The sequence below is a fragment of the Pelodiscus sinensis genome, chromosome 23 (genome assembly GCF_052426305.1).
Source record: "Pelodiscus sinensis isolate ZL-2025 chromosome 23, ASM5242630v1, whole genome shotgun sequence".
In the NCBI taxonomy this organism is placed as follows: domain Eukaryota; kingdom Metazoa; phylum Chordata; order Testudines; family Trionychidae; genus Pelodiscus; species Pelodiscus sinensis.
Window position 1 is genome coordinate 19,448,202 of NC_143074.1, and position 18,790 is coordinate 19,466,991.

The 18,790-nt window shown below is 43.7% G+C and overlaps 1 protein-coding gene across 2 annotated transcripts in view; it reads left to right on the forward strand.

Annotated features, from left to right (window-relative positions):
- The window catches only part of COL5A1 (collagen type V alpha 1 chain), a 317,689-nt gene that overhangs the window by 240,424 nt on the left and 58,475 nt on the right, over window positions 1–18,790 (forward strand). For both annotated transcript variants that reach the window (XM_075905279.2, XM_075905278.2), the window contains exons 33-37: window positions 9,482–9,526; window positions 10,624–10,677; window positions 12,186–12,230; window positions 13,359–13,412; window positions 14,062–14,115. In XM_075905279.2, the coding sequence (XP_075761394.1) occupies window positions 9,482–9,526; window positions 10,624–10,677; window positions 12,186–12,230; window positions 13,359–13,412; window positions 14,062–14,115 (252 nt within the window). The remainder of the gene's footprint in view (window positions 1–9,481; window positions 9,527–10,623; window positions 10,678–12,185; window positions 12,231–13,358; window positions 13,413–14,061; window positions 14,116–18,790) is intronic.

Below are 18,790 nucleotides of genomic sequence, written 5' to 3' on the forward strand. Positions count from 1 at the left end.
GGGAGCTATTGCTTATAGTTATCAATTATAGAACCGTTTTGTGCAAGGTGCAGTACAAATTATAGTCGTCTTTACATAAGTACAGCCAGACTGGCTGATACCAAAGGTCCATCTAGCCCAGTATCCTGTGTGCTGACAGTGGCCAGTACTAGATGCCCCAGAGGGAGGGAACAACAAGTAATCCTTACGTGATCCCTCTCCTGTCACCCATTTCCAGGCAATGGCAGACTTTTTCTTTGTAATAAGCAATGCCACATGGCATCTGTGACCCAAACAGAAATGGGAAGCACTAGAAAGTTGATCTGGGAGCCCATTTCTGAATCTGGTTATTCAGAAGATGTTCAATGATTCAGATTTGCTTCTGGAGCTCGGTCGATGATGCTGGCACGAATCTGGAGGAGCTGTAATAAAATCTTCCCCTTACTCCACAGTTACAATTCAGCAAATGAGTTCTCATGTAGGGTATGTCTACACTACCCCGCTAGTTCGAACTAGCGGGGGTAATGTAGTCATCCGCAGTTGCAAATGAAGCCCGGGATTTGAATTTCCCGGGCTTCATTTGCATGAAGCCGGCCGGCGCCATTTTTAAATGCCGGCTAGTTCGAACCCCGTGCCGCGCGGCTAGATGCGGCACGGAGTAGCTAGTTCGGATTAGGCTTCTAATCCACAAGGAGTACAGCTAGTTCGGATTAGAAGCCTAATCCGAACTAGCTACTCCGTGCCGCGTCTAGCCGCCGGCACGGGGTTCGAACTAGCCGGCATTTAAAAATGGCGCCAGCCGGCTTCATGCAAATGAAGCCTGGGAAATTCAAATCCTGGGCTTCATTTGCAACTGCGGATGACTACGTTACCCCCGCTAGTTCGAACTAGCGGGGTAGTGTAGACATACCCTTAGACCCTTCCAATGAGAGTGTCTCACCTTCTAGCCTGGAGCTCCCAGATTTCTAAGCCTATAGGTGTAGGGAAAGAATATCCTGGCATGGCCAAGCTAACATCAAGGCGCTACTTCATGCCAAACAAGCTTGGCTTGGCTGATTCAGAGCACAACCAGGAAGTCGCTCTGTGCCGCAGATCTGTCACAGTCAAGAAGGGCAGAGGTAGGGGAGAGGGAACATTTGGGAAAGTGAGTCGCATCACTTTCCTTTTTATTCTCATTTAAATACAAATTACTTTGAACAGGAGTGCAGAGACTATAAATCACTTTGCACAGCATTAATATCCAGCCACCTAATTTTAGGGCTTTTTTTTTTTAATTCTTTTCTTCCACTGGGTAATTTTCATCTCCTGATTGCGAACTACAAATCTGCCTCCTTTTCCCTCCCACCCATCGTGGGACGGGAATGGGGGGCGTGAAGAAGGTAGCTCTCATGACAGGCGAGAAGTCAGGGTGGCCCTGTAATTATCAAGCTGCCTATGTGAAATGCAAAAAAGATCATCCCGGAGCCAGACTCTTCAGCTGGTGTAAGTTGATAGAGCCGCACTACAGTTGGGAGAAACCATGCCTGTTTGAAGCAGCTTAGGCTCTGGGCCATCTTTAGTTTTGTTTGCTAATTTTATTCCACCCGGAGTGACAAACAGAGTGCTGGGTTCACATGCCTTTTAATGTCACTTTTCATGCAACATGGACCTGGATGAAACAACATGGACTTGTTCTTCTTCACACAGCGTGTAGTCAACCTGTGGAACTCCTTGCCAGAGGAGGCTGTGAAGGCTAGGACTATAACAGAGTTTAAAGAGAAGCTAGATAATTTCATGGAGGTTATGTCCATAAAAAGCTATTAGCCAGGGGATAGAAATGGTGTCCCTGGCCTCTGTTTGTCAGAGGCTGGAGATGGATGGCACGAGACAAATCGCTTGATCGTTGTCTTCGGTCCACCCCTTTGGGGCACCTGGTGCTGGCCACTGTCGGCAGACAGGTTACTGGGCTAGATGGACCTTTGGTCTGACCCAGTACCCCATTCTTATGTTCTTATGGATCAAGCAAGCCATGCAAATACCCCCTAGTGATCCCCGACACTCCCATAACACATTGGCTACGTCTAGACTGGCATGATTTTCCGCAAATGCTTTTAACTGAAAAGTTTTTCCATTAAAAGCATTTGCGGAAAAGAGCATCTAGATTGGCATGGATGCTTTTCCACAAAAGCACTTTTTGCGGAAAAGCGTCCGTGCCAATCTAGCCGCGGTTTTGCGCAAGAAAGCCCCAATCGCCATTTTCGCCATTGGGGCTTTTTTGCGCAAAACAGTTTTTAGCTGTCTACACTGGCCCTTTTGCGCAAAAGCATTTCCGGAAAAGGGCTTTTGCTCGAACAGGAGCGTGAAAGTATTTGCGCAAGAAGCACTGATTTTGTACATTACAAAGTCAGTGCTCTTACACAAAATCAAGCGGCCGGTATAGACAGCTGGCAAGTTTTTGCGCAAAAGCGGTTTCTTTTGCAGAAAAACTTGCCAGTCTAGACGCAGCCATTGGGTTTACACAAAGCACAAGGGGTTTTCTTCTTTCCAGTGCTCCAGAAATGTTATCCAGCCCCTCCTCCCGTTATTCTATTACTATCCAATTGGATGAGCTCTTGCAAAAGGCAGGATGACGTGTCAAAGGAACTTCCGGTCCTTTAAATTGCTGCTGGAGCACTGCACCGCATACTCTGTGAGGTTCTGAGGGCTGGCTGCATCTGGCCCCACCCCTTCTACAGGGCAAAGCACAATGAAAAAGCGATCTGCTTTTTCAAAAGATAGCATCCACATTAATTGGATACTATCTCACATTGCAGTTGTGATTACTGTGGACGGAGTGGCCACAAAGGCACCTGTGCTTTTTCCTGGAGGCCTCCTCTTCCACATCCACACACGCCTTTTTCCAGAAAAGCTTTTTCAGAAAAAGACTTCTTCCTCATAGAAAGAGGTTTACCGCTGTCAGAAAAATCCCTCCATGCTTTCGACTTTCTGTCGAAATAATGCTATAGCAGTGTGGACGTAAGTGTAGTTTTTTCTGGAAAAACGGCTGTTTTCCCGGAAAAACTCTGCAGTGTAGATATACCCTGAAAGGGGCAAGGAGGGAGTGAAAATGGAGATCCACGAAGGAAGATCTAAACTCTTCTGAGTCATTGCCCATGAAAAGGAACAAATTAATACACAGAACTGCCACCGGTTCACACAAAGATGGTGTTTTCTGCTCTGAAAAGTGATTCTTTCTCGGCGACATGGGGCAACTCCTTGTTTCTTGTCTCAGCAAGTCCAGACCTGATCTGTTCAATTTACACATTTTTAAAAAAAGAGATGAATCTTATAGCTCAAACTCAGCCTGGCATGAGAAAGTTAAGCTGCCATCAACCCGGCCAACACTCAGATGTTGCTCTTGAAATTTTGCTGACAAATTTGATATTGACGCACAAAGCAGAAAAGAATCCAGCTCTCCCTTTCATGGCTGGTTGGTCTCACAAGGTGGGCAGCATTAAAAAATGTAGGATGAATCTGAAGAGACAAGGGGTGAATGCTGTATACAGGAAAGCCTGTGTGAGGCCTATGCTCACATAAGCCTTCAAAAAAGCATTTAAATGGAACTTACAATTTTTGTCGGTGCCATATTGGGATGAATTCTACCTCCTGGGAACAACTCAGTTAAGTCAGAAGATGATGGTTTTTACAAAGTCGCTGTTTTGGCTAGACCACCATTATTTGCTCTGCATTCAGTTTGTCCTTTTAAGCCATCTTTACAAACTAGCAGCTTAATACAATTCAACCCCTTTTTGTGTGTGTGTTAGAGCAGAGCTCTGATTGACAAATCTGTTCTTTACAGGAAAGAGTCTAATGTATATCCAGAGCTGCCGGGTTCCTCAAAATTACAGCTGGATAAAATTGTGAAACACCAATGAAAATTTTCATCCACTTTTTCCCAAACCCCAAATACCTGAAAACATCTTCTCAGATGCTGGTGTTTTTTAATCAGTTTGCCTCAAAATAAATAGTTCCCAAGGAAAATGTTTGTTTATTAAAATATGGACAGGGCATGGAGTACATTAAATCAAATCTGAGAGCACTGCTCAAAGAAAGCATCTTGTTCAATTATACTCAATGTTCGCTGAGCTCAATGAGGATACTACAGCTGCCCTGAACCCCTGTGGTTCAAGAGAGCCCCAGTACCTGTGATGAGCGGATATCACTGTAAAGGACAGATTTCCTTTCCTATTAGGCTGTGGCATATGGGTGTAGCTTACGAGTAAATTGGAATAAATCCAAATGTGATTTGGATTTGTTTTCATGATTTTCTATTTATTTATTATTTGTAGTTACCTCTGGCAACTATCTATGGGTCGCAAATAATTTGAGTCACAGCTTTCTCCTGCCATTTCCATTGTGCAGTGACTGAATAAGGGTAGGTCTCCAGATAAGTGTAGATCGACACTGTGGAGATCGATCTCCTGGGTTTCGATTTAGCAGGTCTAGTATTGACCTGCTAAATCGACCGCTGATGGCGCCCCCATCGACCCCAGTACTCGACAGGGTTGTGAGGAAAAAAAGGAAATGGATGAGAGAAATTCTCCTGTCGACCTCCCACAGTGGGAACTCTGTAGAAAGTCAACGTAAGGTATGTCAAGTCCAGGTATTCTATTCTCATAGCTGGAGTTGCATATCTTGTCAACTTTCTCCGATATTATAGACCTAACCTTCTCTCCCATGCTCATTATTTAAGCTACCCAAATAGCTTCTTGAGTCATTAAAAAAGGCACATAAAACATATAAGTACCAACAACAGTACCTTCTTACCTCCCTTCAGAATGCCAAATTCCAATGCTGTTGAAAACCTGCAGAGACATGAGATCTTCCAAGCCTTAGAGAGCTCTCCTAACTCTTTAACTATACAACAGTACCATGCAGGAAAGGACCTTTGGCTTATGAATTCCTTTAGCTCTAAAGCGTGTTAAATATATCGATCCTTTTGACAAGTGCAGCTAGCAGGCAGCATGCTCATTAGATGGTAGCTTCATCTAAGTTCTGTTTTTTTGGCAGATACGTTTCTTTTGAGCTGCAAGAAGAAGCAATGTTTCAGAGAGGTCCAGGTCAAACCCACTGAATAATGATGCACAATTGCACTCACTAATCAGTTTAGCAAACAGGGCCAAAGTCTGTCTGCACTAGGAAAGACCTTGAGATGATTTTGTCAAAGGAAAGGGAGGCTTCCTCATTATTCTATAAGAAAGGCTGGACGTTTTAAAGAGAGCAAGCACATGGACTAAAACATACACTGCAATGTTTCTTTGGCTATGTCTAGACTGCAGGCTTCTTTCGAAAGATCGCGTCTAGACTGCAGGCGGATCTTTCGAAAGAGAAATCCGCTTTTTCGAAAGAGAGCACCCAGCGAGTCTGGATGCTCTCTTTCGAAGACGGCCTCTTTACATTGAAGAACGCCTTCTTTCGAAAGAGGAACTTTCGAAAGAAGGCGTTCTTCCTCGTGAAACGAGGTTTACCGCCATCGAAAGAAAAGCCGCGTTCTTTCGAAATAATTTCGAAAGAACGTGGCTTGAGTCTGGACGCAGGGGAAGTTTTTTCGGGAAAAGGCTACTTTTCCCGAAAAAACCCCTGAGTCTGGACACGGCCTTTGTGTCTCTGTCCTTCCCAAGGGACCAAACAGACTTGGAACCAAGGAAAAATCATCCAGGCAGTGTAAGGAAAAAAATCATATTCATCAATAGGTCCGTGTGCTCCGCTTAGGATTCCTGCCTGGAAACTCATGTGTTTCCTTTCTGGGAGTCCCATTTCTACACCTTCCTCTCTGCAACTCTTCCTCTGACAGCTCTCCAACTCTCCTCATTCAAATCCTTGGGAACACACACAGCTTCCCTGGTACCCAAAATAATTGAGTTTAGAAACTTTGCATCACATAGCCTTCTAAAACGCTGGGCTTTCTCAGCGTAGCCTGGTTTCTAGCCTCAGGATAGGGGCTATGTCAGGCAGTACTGGGAAGTAGATGGCATTTTATGGTTTGGGACTTGGGACATCTGTGTTTAATACATGGCTTTGCCATGGACTTCTTCTGTGATGTTGGGTAAGTCATTTCAATTCTTCATGACGCATTTCTCCATCCATAGCATGCGAATAATAATGCTGCTTTTTCCCCTGCCTTGTCTGTTTCTTAGGGACACCTAATCCCTCTGATTCTGTGCATGTATAGCACCTAACAGCCCTGTAGCTGTTCTGGGACAAGGTGGGGGGGCCACTCAGGAGGGTCCGGCTGTGGTTCCCAGCTTCTCCTCCAGCAGTGCATCTTCTCTGGAGGTGGAGGGGAGGAGCAGTGGTTCCCAGTCCTGTCCTCTCTTTGAGGGAGGCCTCTCCTGTGTGGTGGCCAGGCTGTGCTTCCCAGCCTGGGGGTGATTCCAGGAGGGGCAGCAGGGCTGGTGGGTGGGTGGCGGTCTCCCCCGCATCTGGCACTGTTTGAGGTGGGGGGGACACTTACCAGGACTGGTAGCCAGACATGTGGAACTCTGTCTCCAGCTGGCCACTCCTGCGGCTGCCAGCACTTGTCACTTTGCAGTGTCATTGTCCTCTGATCATCCCCCTCCCTTTCCGTGTCATGGAAAACAGTCCCATTCCAGGCATCATCCTTTTCCTGGCACAACCAAACCCTGACCTTGCTTTAAGTTAGGATAAGATGAAACTATATATATTAAATTTGAAGGTCCTAGCTCTTAGGCTACGTCTAGACTGGCATGATTTTCCGCAAATGCTTTTAACAGAAAAGTTTTCCGTTAAAAGCATTTACGGAATAGAGCATCTAGATTGGCACGGATGCTTTTCTGCAAAAGCACTTTTTGCGGAAAAGCGTCCGTGCCAATCTAGATGCGCTTTTGTGCAAAAAAGCCCCGATCGCCATTTTCGCAATCGGGGATTTTTTGCCCAAAACAAATCTGAGCTGTCTACACTGGCCCTTTTGCGCAAAAGGTTTGCGCAAAAGGACTTTTGCCCGAATGGGAGCAGCATAGTATTTCCACAAGAAGCACTGATTTCAGACAGTAGAAAGTCAGTGTTCTTGCGGAAATTCAAGCAGCCATTGTAGACAGCTGGGAAGTTCTTCCGCAAAAGCAGCTGCTTTTGCGGAAAAACTTGCCAGTCTAGACATAGCCTTACTGTTTAGGAGGAATTCTTGAACAAATGGACTCACTTACAGATACAGACAGACTCCAAAATATATATGTATAGATCAGTAATAACAGTGTCAGCATACAATGCCGTATAAACTATTAGAACTAGCAAAAGGCTGTGCAAAAATTGTTTCTGGCTTCAACACTTTTAACAAAGGTTCATATGGGATAGGCTGCAGTGAAGATGTCTGTATCAAGTTACATCACATCTGGATTTAGCCCATTATACTTCAAGAAAAGCCATATAGAAAATGTCTTCATTTTTGTTGTTGCTGAAATGTTACTTTGATTACCATTGTAGGAAAAGTGAATTCATGACAAGCAGAAGTACAACCTGGCTTATTTTACTAGACTTTAAAACAGACATACCCCACCGCCTGTTCTGTATTGGGGTGGTTAATAAATGCCAAATAAGAGACATCAAGGTTTATAACTGGTGGTTTTGGGGCAGAAAAACGGAAAGTGGTAATTTAAGCATGCAAAAAAATGTCACTCATTCACTTTCTTCTGCATTTTATGCCCATGTAGAATATTGGATCACTGGTCCAAAATAAGAACATTAAAGCCATGGCTGTTTTGTTGATAACTTGGCATTAGCCAGAACATTGATTTCAGAGAGAAAGAACAAGGCCATTACATTACTTCTAGGCACCTAATAATGGAGCGTAATATGATGTTAGATTTAGGACCCAACCATCTCTATCTTTTTCCTGTCAGAATTAATCATAATCTCCTGTTACAGGAAACTGAGTTCATCTGTCAGATCTTATAAACCTGCTGTTGTGTCAAACTGCTGCAAAACAGGGTCTTAAATTACTTATTTAGCGCCAAGCCTACAAAGATGAAAAAAGGCATGTCCATATGTGGGGCAGCTTAATTGGCTTGTGTTGCATAAAATAATTGCCTAGATTAGGGTTCCAGTGCGGCTTCTGTCATTTCTAAATATTTATCAACTCACATCTCATCCGCATGCATTTAAATCAACCCGTGGCCTTCGCTCGTCTACACAATCCAGCCCACCTTTGCTTAGACCCGCCTGGCGGAAATACAAGCTTTCCAGGTGCAATGCAGTATTTGCAAAAGTAAAAGAGATCAGCAGAACAGTGAAACAGCTGTTGAAAGTCATTAAGTTTATTCTTTAACTGTTTATTTGCCTTTTCATTAATGAACAGGCTGGTGCAAGAAGCTAATTATAGGATACTGAGTTTTTCATGCTAGGTCTCCCATTTACATCTAGTTCAACAATTATTTTCACCTGGTGACTGTTGACGGGTGTGAGATGCAGTCTTACAAAGGTCAGCCCTTCTAGGACAGATGACTGCAGCAGGTATTAACTGGCATTCTCATTAATGAAGAGACCTAAATCTTGAATAAGCATGAAGAATAAACTGTCCTCTAAAAGTGGTCTCATGTGGTCAGGATATAGGCTCATTAGATGGACAATTAACTACTCTTCCCTTTGCTCTTTGTAATCTAAAATCTGCCGGAATCCTCTCTAGGGGCTTGATGAAAAGTGGATTCACTTTTACATCAGTGTCCTAGAAAAATGGGATTTATAGCTAGAGATGGCTGCACAACCACAACCATGGACCAACAGCCTTTGGTAATGACTTGTTCATTGAAAATGATCCACCTTTTTTCAATGTTTTTGAACAAAAGGTGCTTTTTACCCCATCAGCAGTGCTCCGAAAGCACACTAGCAATGTTTCCATAAACAGTAAATTAAAGAAGTTTTGTAACTATATTGATAAGGTTCGCAATATTTAAAATCCAAAAAATTCAAAAGAAGCAACAGTGTACAGAAAAACAGATTTTGAACATTGCAATTTGAAAATGTGAAATGGCCCCAAATCAACCCATGTCAAATGCTTTGAAAACAACTTTCAGATGTGTCAACATTTTTCTGCTGTCATAGGTTTACATATTTTTGACCAGCTATAGAAAAAGCTGTCCCTTCAGAAAGTTCTGTTATGTCATGGTAAGGCAAATGAAGAGAAACTCTTGTGCGCAGAGAATTAAAAAAAAACCTGTGTCCCTCTGTGAAAGATGATATCCCTCCATGCAGCAGTAAAGAACAGATGTTCTGCCCGCCCAGTTCGAATTATCGTGTCAAGTTTCATCAGAGCATTCATATTACAATCTAGCCCATTCAAACATCACAAAAGGCAAATAAAATGTAATGTGAGGTTTCAATCTGCATAACCCTTGTTTTTCTTTCATTAGAAACAGAAATCGAAAGGAAATTGTGTCACAGGATTTGTTTGGGTCTGCACGGGCATGTTCATTTCATGCCAACACAGCCATCAAATGAACGTGACATTATGTTTTCTTCTCTTTTATTCCAGGGTACGCCTGGCAAACCAGGACCAAGGGGGCAGCGAGGTCCAACGGTAATCATGCCTTTTTTTCTAACAATACCTTTCAAAGGAATTTTCTTAAGATTATATAATTGAGTGGAGGAATGAGGTGCTCTAATTCCTAGTGAAAACTTTGACAAGTTAGGTGCTTTTGTGTTGGGAAATCTCCCCATAGTGAAAGATCCGAACCAAGCTCCCAGTATTTCACTCTTGTAGCTAAATCGGAATTTTGCAAACAGTTGCCTGTTCATATGAGAGGCCAACCAAAACACAGCCATCAGATTTTAGACACATTTGAAATCCAAACATTGTGGCTCATCTCCACTTAAAAATATAAAACGTACACAATGACCAGATCCTGAACTTCTGTGAATCAGTGGGTGAAATCCTGGCACTATGAAAATCAATGGGAAATTTGCTGTTTGCTTCAATGGAGCCAGGCTTTCATCCCGTGTCTTCCGTAGACTGGCGTTAATTACATCTTCTGAAGCTAGGAACCAGTTAATTCCCTCCTTGATTTTTCTAGAGTGTTTGTCAAAAGGAGATGGACCAGAACTGGAATATTTTTAGTCTAATTCCTCTCTTCTTCCTTCCCTTCACCTCCCATGAACGTTGGTGGCTCAAGTAGAATCAAACCCAGATCCAAACCTTGCAGGGTTGTCTAAAACAAAAGCCTTGACCAACAAAGGCTTGCAAATTCACAACTGTCCTGGTTTGTCCATGATACAGATGCATGTAACTGAAACCTGTCCCAAACCCTACATGTCATACACACCTGAGTCATTCCTATGAAGTCTCTAGACCTATTCCTGTGAGTAAAGTGGGAAAGATTTGGCTCATTAGTTGATTTTGGTGATTTGGAGGCAGTGGAATCCAGAGCCTGACTTTTGCTTTGGTAAACTGAGGGTTGAGATTTGAACCAAAGCCAAACCTGGTTTCCTTGGCTCAGGCTACAGGTTTCTATCTAGCGAACTATTGGAACTCATCTCATTGAGTTCTGTGGGACTTTTCATTGGCTCAATGTGACTCACTTGCTTAAGGGGTATGCTAAACAAGGACCTGAGAATCAAAATAGCACTTGTGAGCAGCAAGTGCTGATATATTTGATGACTTTTTTGTGTCTTTTTAAGGGTCCACGTGGTGAAAGAGGTCCAAGAGGCAGCACTGGAAAGCCTGGCCCTAAGGTAGGTTTTAGGAGCTTTTAGTGTAATTGAAAAATAACACTGTGTTTTGAGAAATAGCTGTATATTAAGTTTCTGGTCAAGTACTACCCTGTAAATACCACTCACCTGCCTTACAAGGAGACTTAATTTGTGTGGTTAACTCATGCTGAAATCATTTGAGAGAAGGCTAAATATAAGTGCAATGTAGTATCCTTTCTTAATGTTTCTTAAGCAGAAGTTATCATCTATTCACACCATTATTACCTGATAAATATTCTTGAAAAAACAACATACCAGCATCCTGATATTGCAGTCTTGAGAGGGGCATAACATTCCCTAACATAAAATCAGGTCTAAGATTCTTAGTCTGAATCCCAAATATGAGTTGGTCTTAAGTGCTCTTCTGGAAAGACATTGACACCTTAACCAACACATGACTGTAAAATGAGAATAAGGTATCTTGATAGTTACGGACTCTTGAAAATGTTACTGGTGTCTTTCAAAAGCGTGTGCCTTTCATTCAGCAATTCAATTGCTTCACGAACCTGTATTCCTCCCATGGTGAAATTCAGGCTACATCTAGATTACATCTAGATTATGGGTTTTTCTGCGGAAAAACTCCTCCGCATCCGGAGAACACATCTGTGCGTCCGCTTTTTTTGTGTGCAGAAGAGCAGACACGCTCTTTTGGAAGCCCTGTCTTCCTCTTTTCACAAGGAAGAAGGGCTCCTCTGCATACCTTTTTCCAATAGACCATTGTAGTCTAGACATAGCCTCACTCCTGTAGTGGGGACCAGCCCAAATCCCTCTTAAGCCTTTCTGCTTAAGTAGAACATAAGGTGATTCATAGACTTTTTACTGGCCCCTCTGCAAAGAAGCCAATCTCACCATCGGGTAACAAGAACCCGTTCAAATGACCACAACTGTCTAATTCTTTAAACAAAACAGTGCTGTTTATGAAGATGGATGGTCTCTGATTGGCTGGCGCACACAATAGGCATTGTTTTCTAAGCCAACCGGGTGTCAGAGGGTCAATTGCACCTTTGGCAAGCCACTCTTCTGTGCCAGAATCCGCGAGATAAACGGATTCAGTGACCATCAATCACTTGGGATAATGGAAATAAAGCCTTTGTAATGAAACGTTGTCACAGCCACACTGGCTGCCTTAAAAATAAATGTCCCGGCTTTGTATCAACATTAATTTTTGATAAATACCTCAGTGTTGCCGCAGCATTTATCTCACAGAATGAGACTATTATCTGGTGGAAATCTCCTAAGCCCACTGACATGATCGGTTCTATATTTGTATTCAGAAACGCAAGGGTTCGGAGGGGGCCAGCCGAAAGGGAGGTGAATGAGTGGGTTGCTCATTTGTCATAGGCCATTGTTGCCAAAGCAGGATTATTAATAAAAAGGGGGAGGGGAGACGGACGCTGAGTGATGGCCCCGTTTTGCCTGCTGCCATTTAGGACGGTTGTGTGAAGTGGCTGCAATGATTGTTAATGCTGTGTTTCATTTATTCTTAAAAGGGCAACTCCGGTGGTGATGGACCCCCAGGTCCTCCTGGCGAAAGGGTAAGTGAGTCCAGATGTGGCTACTGCAGAAACAAAAGAGAAGCCTGGCCTTGAACAGGCAGTCCTAAGATCAGTTTTGTAGTTCGAGTCCTGCCAGTACCGACGTGCAACTAGGATCTGCAGCCATTTTGGCAAACTTCATTCAAAACCATGAAGTTCTGGTTAGAAATAGGAGATGAAATTCACCTCTATGCAGACTGTCTAGGTACCGCTTCAGTCTCACTTATTCCTTCAAGATAAGGCTTAAGTGGGACTTCAATGGTATATAGCTGAGGTGCTGGACTCTACAGGGATGAAGGTCACTCATGGTGACCACGAAAAAGGATGCACAATCCTCAGGCATCCATTAACCAAGCTTGAGCTGTAGTTCTGTGGAGGCACAGTGCCTCTCGAATTCCTCTGTCCCTTTTCCCAGTAATCCCAGCAAAGTGTAGCTTGGGAACCATCCAAACAGTGGAGGAGTCTTTTTCTCTTTGTTCCTGTGTGTCTACGTGAAAATCATTTGTTTGCCAAGGGAAAAGACCAAATTGCGTTCATCCTCCTGATGTAAAATGGTGTTTATATTCTTCACTTACTTGACATTGTGGGTGGGTGAGTGGGGTGGGAAGGGGGGGTTGTGGGTGACAGGGAAAAAAAAGGCAAGAGTCAGTCTGAAACTTACAAACATGCTCAATTCCCTGAGCTTAGAACATAGCTACACTCCCCTCAGTTAAACGGGTACAGAGAGTCATGGCCGTAAAGCGACAAGACCCATTGTTTCCAGTAAGTTTTTTCATAACATATTCAAGAGACCGATTTTGGTAACTCCAGCCTCCTTTCCACATCAATCATGGTGGGAAAAGACGTGATTGCAGACATTGGTGGGGAGGTGATCTCTGAGCCTAAAGACCCTTTTACCATTTACATCCCCTTTGCCAGTTAGGCCAAAGGCTGAGGTACTTTTGCCCAGAGGTAGTTATTCATTCATGCTCTCCTTTGAGAGGACCAGTTTCCTCAGTGACTGCTTACATGCTAGTGAGATTTCTTCAGTTGCAGGGCTAGTGCTACATATCCCAAACTCCTGAAATAGTTCACAATAAGATGTGTGTTGCTTCAAATGCATTTTTACCGGCTTGTTTTTCATCCCAGGGACCACCAGGACCTCAAGGACCAACTGGATTTCCTGGACCAAAAGGCCCCCCTGTAAGTAACACCCCTTCCAGAATGAGCAAAGAAACATGCTAGATGTTTTCCATCCAGGTGCTATTGCCTGCACCAACTCAGTTTTAGCTTCTTTGCTGAGAAGCGGCTACATACCCAACAAAAGACATTAGAGAGGCACCTGTATTAATAGCATGGCAGATTGGGATTTTAACGAACTGAAGCAGATGCTGCCAGTAATAATATATAATCCACATGCTCAGGACTCAGTCAATAGTATTTACAAACCATCAGCCTTCTCTTTGCATCACCTTTACTCCAGCAACTGTGGTGTGCTGGAGTGTGCCCACAGAAGCTCTTTTTGAGGTTCATTTCCTTTCCTCTGGAGGAGTCAGGACCATTCTCCTGCCTTGATCTAAAGGAAGACTCTCCATTGCTCTCACCATCTTTGGAGAGTCTGTGAAAAAGGGCCAGCTCTGGCAAGGCCTTTGAGTAACCCCAAATCCCACTGAAAAAAAAATAGCAGTGGAGGGTCAGCATCTTGGAGCACCGTGTCCAAACACATGAGCAGATCTGATTCCATCTGACAAAGAGAGTTGGCACTGGTATATGCACACCAACTAGCATGGTACAATTTAATAGGGTACTACTGGACACCTGTTCAAAATCCTTGTGTTTTTTTCTTCTTCAGGGTCCACCAGGGAAGGATGGGTTGCCCGGTCACCCCGGCCAGAGAGGAGAAACTGTAAGTAGCGGGAAACTTTGGGAAGATCATTAGTCTTGAGTCTGTCTCGCTGGTTGGTTCACCTAAACCCTTCTGTGTAGCTGAGGAGATGTTGCCATTTGTTTTCTTCCAACGGTTTGTGTTTCTTCAACTACACGGGACGGTCTATGGGAATCAACACCCTTTTAAGCCAGACAAATCAGTCTAATGATGATTTGCATGAAGACCACCCCTTCTGCTTCTTTGCCCCCTCACACTACCTCACGCCTAGAGAAGACACCAGTAAGAGCAGGCCTTCGGCGCATACACTTGCATAGCTTGCATTTAAATCAATGGGAATTTTGCATCGATAAGAGCTCTAGCATCAGGTAAGCAGGTATTTCTGATTACCACATTTCAGCTCCCACCCTAGAATAGTAAAAATATGCTGAGATCAGCTTTGTATTAACTGAATAACACAAGTGAGAAGGGACTTGCTTGTGTGGGCACTTGCTTTTATAGGGTAGGAAAATGGAGAAGATGCAAAGTCCCAACAGTTAGTTTCCATACAGTTCTGATGGCCATACACCCTCTGAAACTCCAGTGGTCTGCAATTCTGATCTTGCCTTTGTCACTTAAGAGGGGAAAGATGGTCTCTTTCTTTGGACAGCTCTTTGTGGAACTTTTATGGAGATTGTCCACGTTCTCTCTCTCATTACTTCTGAAAGTTTAAAATGACCAGTGCTCTGAATGCATTGTCAAGTTATTCCCAAGTCTGTGATACCAGATTTTTTTAATTGAATGGGACTCATGCGTTCCATCAGACGAAAATACGGAACACTCCAGTTGCTTAGTTTGGTGATCAGTTTCCTCGGCACTTCTCCAACCTACAATGTTGAGGAGAAATTCTAAACTTTTGCTTTCTAATACACCACACAACCAGCATGAAGAACCATTGCACAACAATGACGGATTACAGCACTGTTTTGGGAACATGACTGTCTGGAGGAAGGCTAGTGGTGGCCAAACATTATTGGCTTTTTTTCTTTGTTTACTCATTTTAATGAGGAAGGTGAAGTCAATGGGAATTTGGTGACTCAGTAGGAAATCTGTTTTCTGTAAAAGCAACAAGGAGTCTTGTGACACCTTAGGGTACGTCTAGACTACAGGCTTTTGTTGGCAGAAGTTTTGTCGACAGATACTGTCAACAAAGCTTCTGTCGACAAAGAGCGTCTAGACTACAGCCAGTTCTGTCAACAAAGCAAGCCACTTTGTCGACATGACAGCGTAGACGCAAAGGACAGTGTAGATGCAATAACACCTTCTGTTGACAGAACTCTGTCGACAAAAGGCGTTATTCCTCGCAGAATGAGGTTTACAGCCGTCGACAAAACTGCTGAGTTCTGTCAACGTTATGTCGACAGAACTCAGTGACAGTGTAGGCACAGGTATAGTTTTGTTGACAAATGTCCACTTTTGTTGACAAAACCCTGTAGTCTAGACACATTTATTTGGGCATAAGTTTTCATGGACTTGAGCTCACTTTGTCAGCTGCATAAAGTGGAAAGTTCAGTCTGGCGGGGATATACACACATACAAAGAGGGGCGTGTTACATTACTATGAGGAGGACCAGTGTTAAGAAGATCGATTGAATTAGGGTGGATGTGGCCCACATCCATCAGTTGATAAGCAGTGAGCAGGGCCGGACGGAGGCATGGGCGAGCTGGGCAGCTTCCTAGGGCGCTAACCGGTGGGGGGCGCCTGATGGCAGCTGTAAGGGGTGCTGCGCGCCCAGCTCCTGCAGCGCCGACCGGCAGCGCCCTTCCCCCCATGGCCGCGGGGCCCTGCATGGCCTAGCGCGCATGCCAGCAGCGCTGGCCAGGCTCGGCTGGGCAGTGCATGCGCCTTGCGTCCCGGGCTGCACACCAGCGGCTGTAGCCAGCCTGTGCATGCGCCGTATGCCCTGGGGGCGGGCCCGCGCCCCCTGGGGGGGGCAGGCCCGCGCCCCACAAATGGGCCCACGCATGCTCCATGTGCCCGGAGGCGGCGCCTCGTGCCCTGGCCCAGGGCGCCAGAAGGGCTCGGGCCAGCCCTGACAGTGAGGAGGGAAATGACTTTTTGTGGTGAGCTAGCCACTGCCAGTTTCTGTTCAGACCCAGGCTGATAGGGTCAAGTTTGCCTCTGAATTCCAGCTCTGCAGTTTCACACTGTAGTTTGGTTTTGCCTTTTTTTTTGCCCAAGTCTGGCAACTTTCAGGTCTGCGACGGAGTGTCCAGGCAGGTTGAAGTGCTCTCTGGCTGATCTGGGAACGTTACTGATCTTGATGTCCGATTTTTGTCCGTTTATTCTTTCGCATAGAGACAGCCCGGTTTGGCCAATGTACATGGCAGGGGGCAGGTTTTCTTTACATGCCCATGAATGCAGCGCGCTCATATCTCCCTTTAGCAAAGTTGTAAGAATTGCATCCCCTCTGGTGCTGCCCTTTTTCTAAAGCAACTCCAGGGGAGCAGGCAAAGTTTTGCCTATACCCTTATAATAACCATATGCTCAATGTGGCTGCAACTCAAGGAGTGGCTGTTGGCTGTCTAGTTACCCTGTTGTGTATTCTCTCTCCTTATATGCATACGCTTTATCAATTTTAAAGGATTTTATTGTGCAGATGTAAGCATTGTTTCTCACCAAAGGAGAATGATGAGGCATGAAGAAGGTATGATAATAATGGCTCTGTTTTCTTTGTCCTCTGGAAAAGTTTGCTTAAGTGATATGCTGCAGCAAAAATATATATTCTTCCAATGTAAATTTTTGTTTGCAGTAATTCATCTCTTTCTGCTTGCCTATTTTGGGTGTCTTTTTTTCAGCTGGTGATGATCCAACTCATTTGCTCCTGTTATAATGATGCTTTTATCAGCGTTGCATGTTGCATGCTAGCCGAGAGACAGCTGTTTGGTATTTCATTTACAGGAGAAATAAAACCTCTCTACTGAGCTTTGCATTTTTCTTCGCTGCTCTTCCTGACACATAAGCGTTAAAGCAGCTTTGCATATTAGGCATTTTTTTCTCCTGATTTATCACAGAAAAGTTGAATTAATTTGCCTGGCATTTGGATAAGCACAGTGATGCACATATTATTTAGTGTAATGCTATATATTTATGTAACATCCATAAGAATGGTTCTGTAGTGATACACATGGTATTTCGGGTCACTGAAGCTATATTCTCTGATCAAGATTCATTTAAAGGGGAACTGAAAGGTTTTCACCTGCTGAGGTTGGAAGGTGGCATTTTGTTTCCCTGACATCATGAATAATTCGAGGCACGACCCCTGAATTGAAATAAAAGTTGCAATCTTTACTCTGCTTGTTTCAGATGTCATCAGCGCTTATAGGGAAAAAATAGAGCCTCACATGCCATACTCGGCATGCAAATGAAGGAAGAATTGGCTTTCAATGAAATTGTCCATAACCCTATTTATCTGTAGTTTTCCTCATCTTATTTTGCTGATGATTTGCCTGTACTAGGCAATTATGTTCAGAAAAAAATATTCCAATTCACCTTGGATGGAACAAGCCATTTAGGATTAATGTTCATTAATATACTCTGCTAGGGAACCAAACATACAGCTCAAACAAGGACCAGTGCAGAAGTCCCTTCCAGTGTTATATCTGTGGTTGTACAAGCACAAATACTTGCAGGACCATTTTTATAACTCTCACACCAACTCTTGCTGCCCTTTATTATATACTGTATACAGTGCAAGCTGTCTTATCCAGCACTTTAATAGCCGGGAAAGGCAGTTAACAGACATCTATCATAGCTGGCAATACAATTCCTCCTTCAGTTCACCGGAAAAATTCCGATAGCCACACGGCATCGTTTTTCGACATTTTCTGGTGTTTGTGCATGTCAAGTTTGTAAACTTGCATCTTTTTTGTTCATGTCGTGCTTCTGCACATAATACCATTATCAGATTTTATCTTATCCATCCTGCAACTAGGACAAGCGTATGGTGAAAAATTCATAAACCGCCAGTGTAAAGCTTGAGTAACCAGCTTTGCTTATCTGGCCACCCCATTTCCCATGCATGCCATATAACAAATCTTGTACTGTCCTTAACTGGCAAGTACAGTGTTTGAATTCATGATACCTGAATTCTCAGTATTAATGCCTATGGCCAAATCTGTATTATTAAACTGCTTCGGGTAACTTTTCTTGATTTTTGGACTGTTTCCGTATGTCATTATGAGTAAGTCTACACAGCAGTGTTATTCTGAAATAACATAGTCCACATCTACACAGCAAGCCATTATTTCAACATAATGTCAAAATAATGTTGAGCTGGAGCACTTCTTACTCTGACTCATTTTCTGAGGAATAAGGGTACGTCTACACAGCAACATTCTTTTGAAATAACAAGCGTTATTTCGAAATAACTTAGTTTCCGTCTACACAGCAGGCAGTTATTTCAAAATAATGTCAAAATGCTGTCAAGCTGGAGAACTTCTTACTCCGACTCCTGTGACCCACATTGTACGAGGAGCAAGGGAAGTTGGAGGAAGAAGGCTCTGTTTCTAAATAAGTGCTGTGTAGATGCTCCCTTTTTCAAAATAAGCTATTTTGAAATAAGCTACGCAACTGACATAGCTCAATATGCATAGCTAATTTCGAGTTAAGCCCGGCTGTGTGGATGCACCCTAAGGGAAGTCAGAGGAAGAGGTC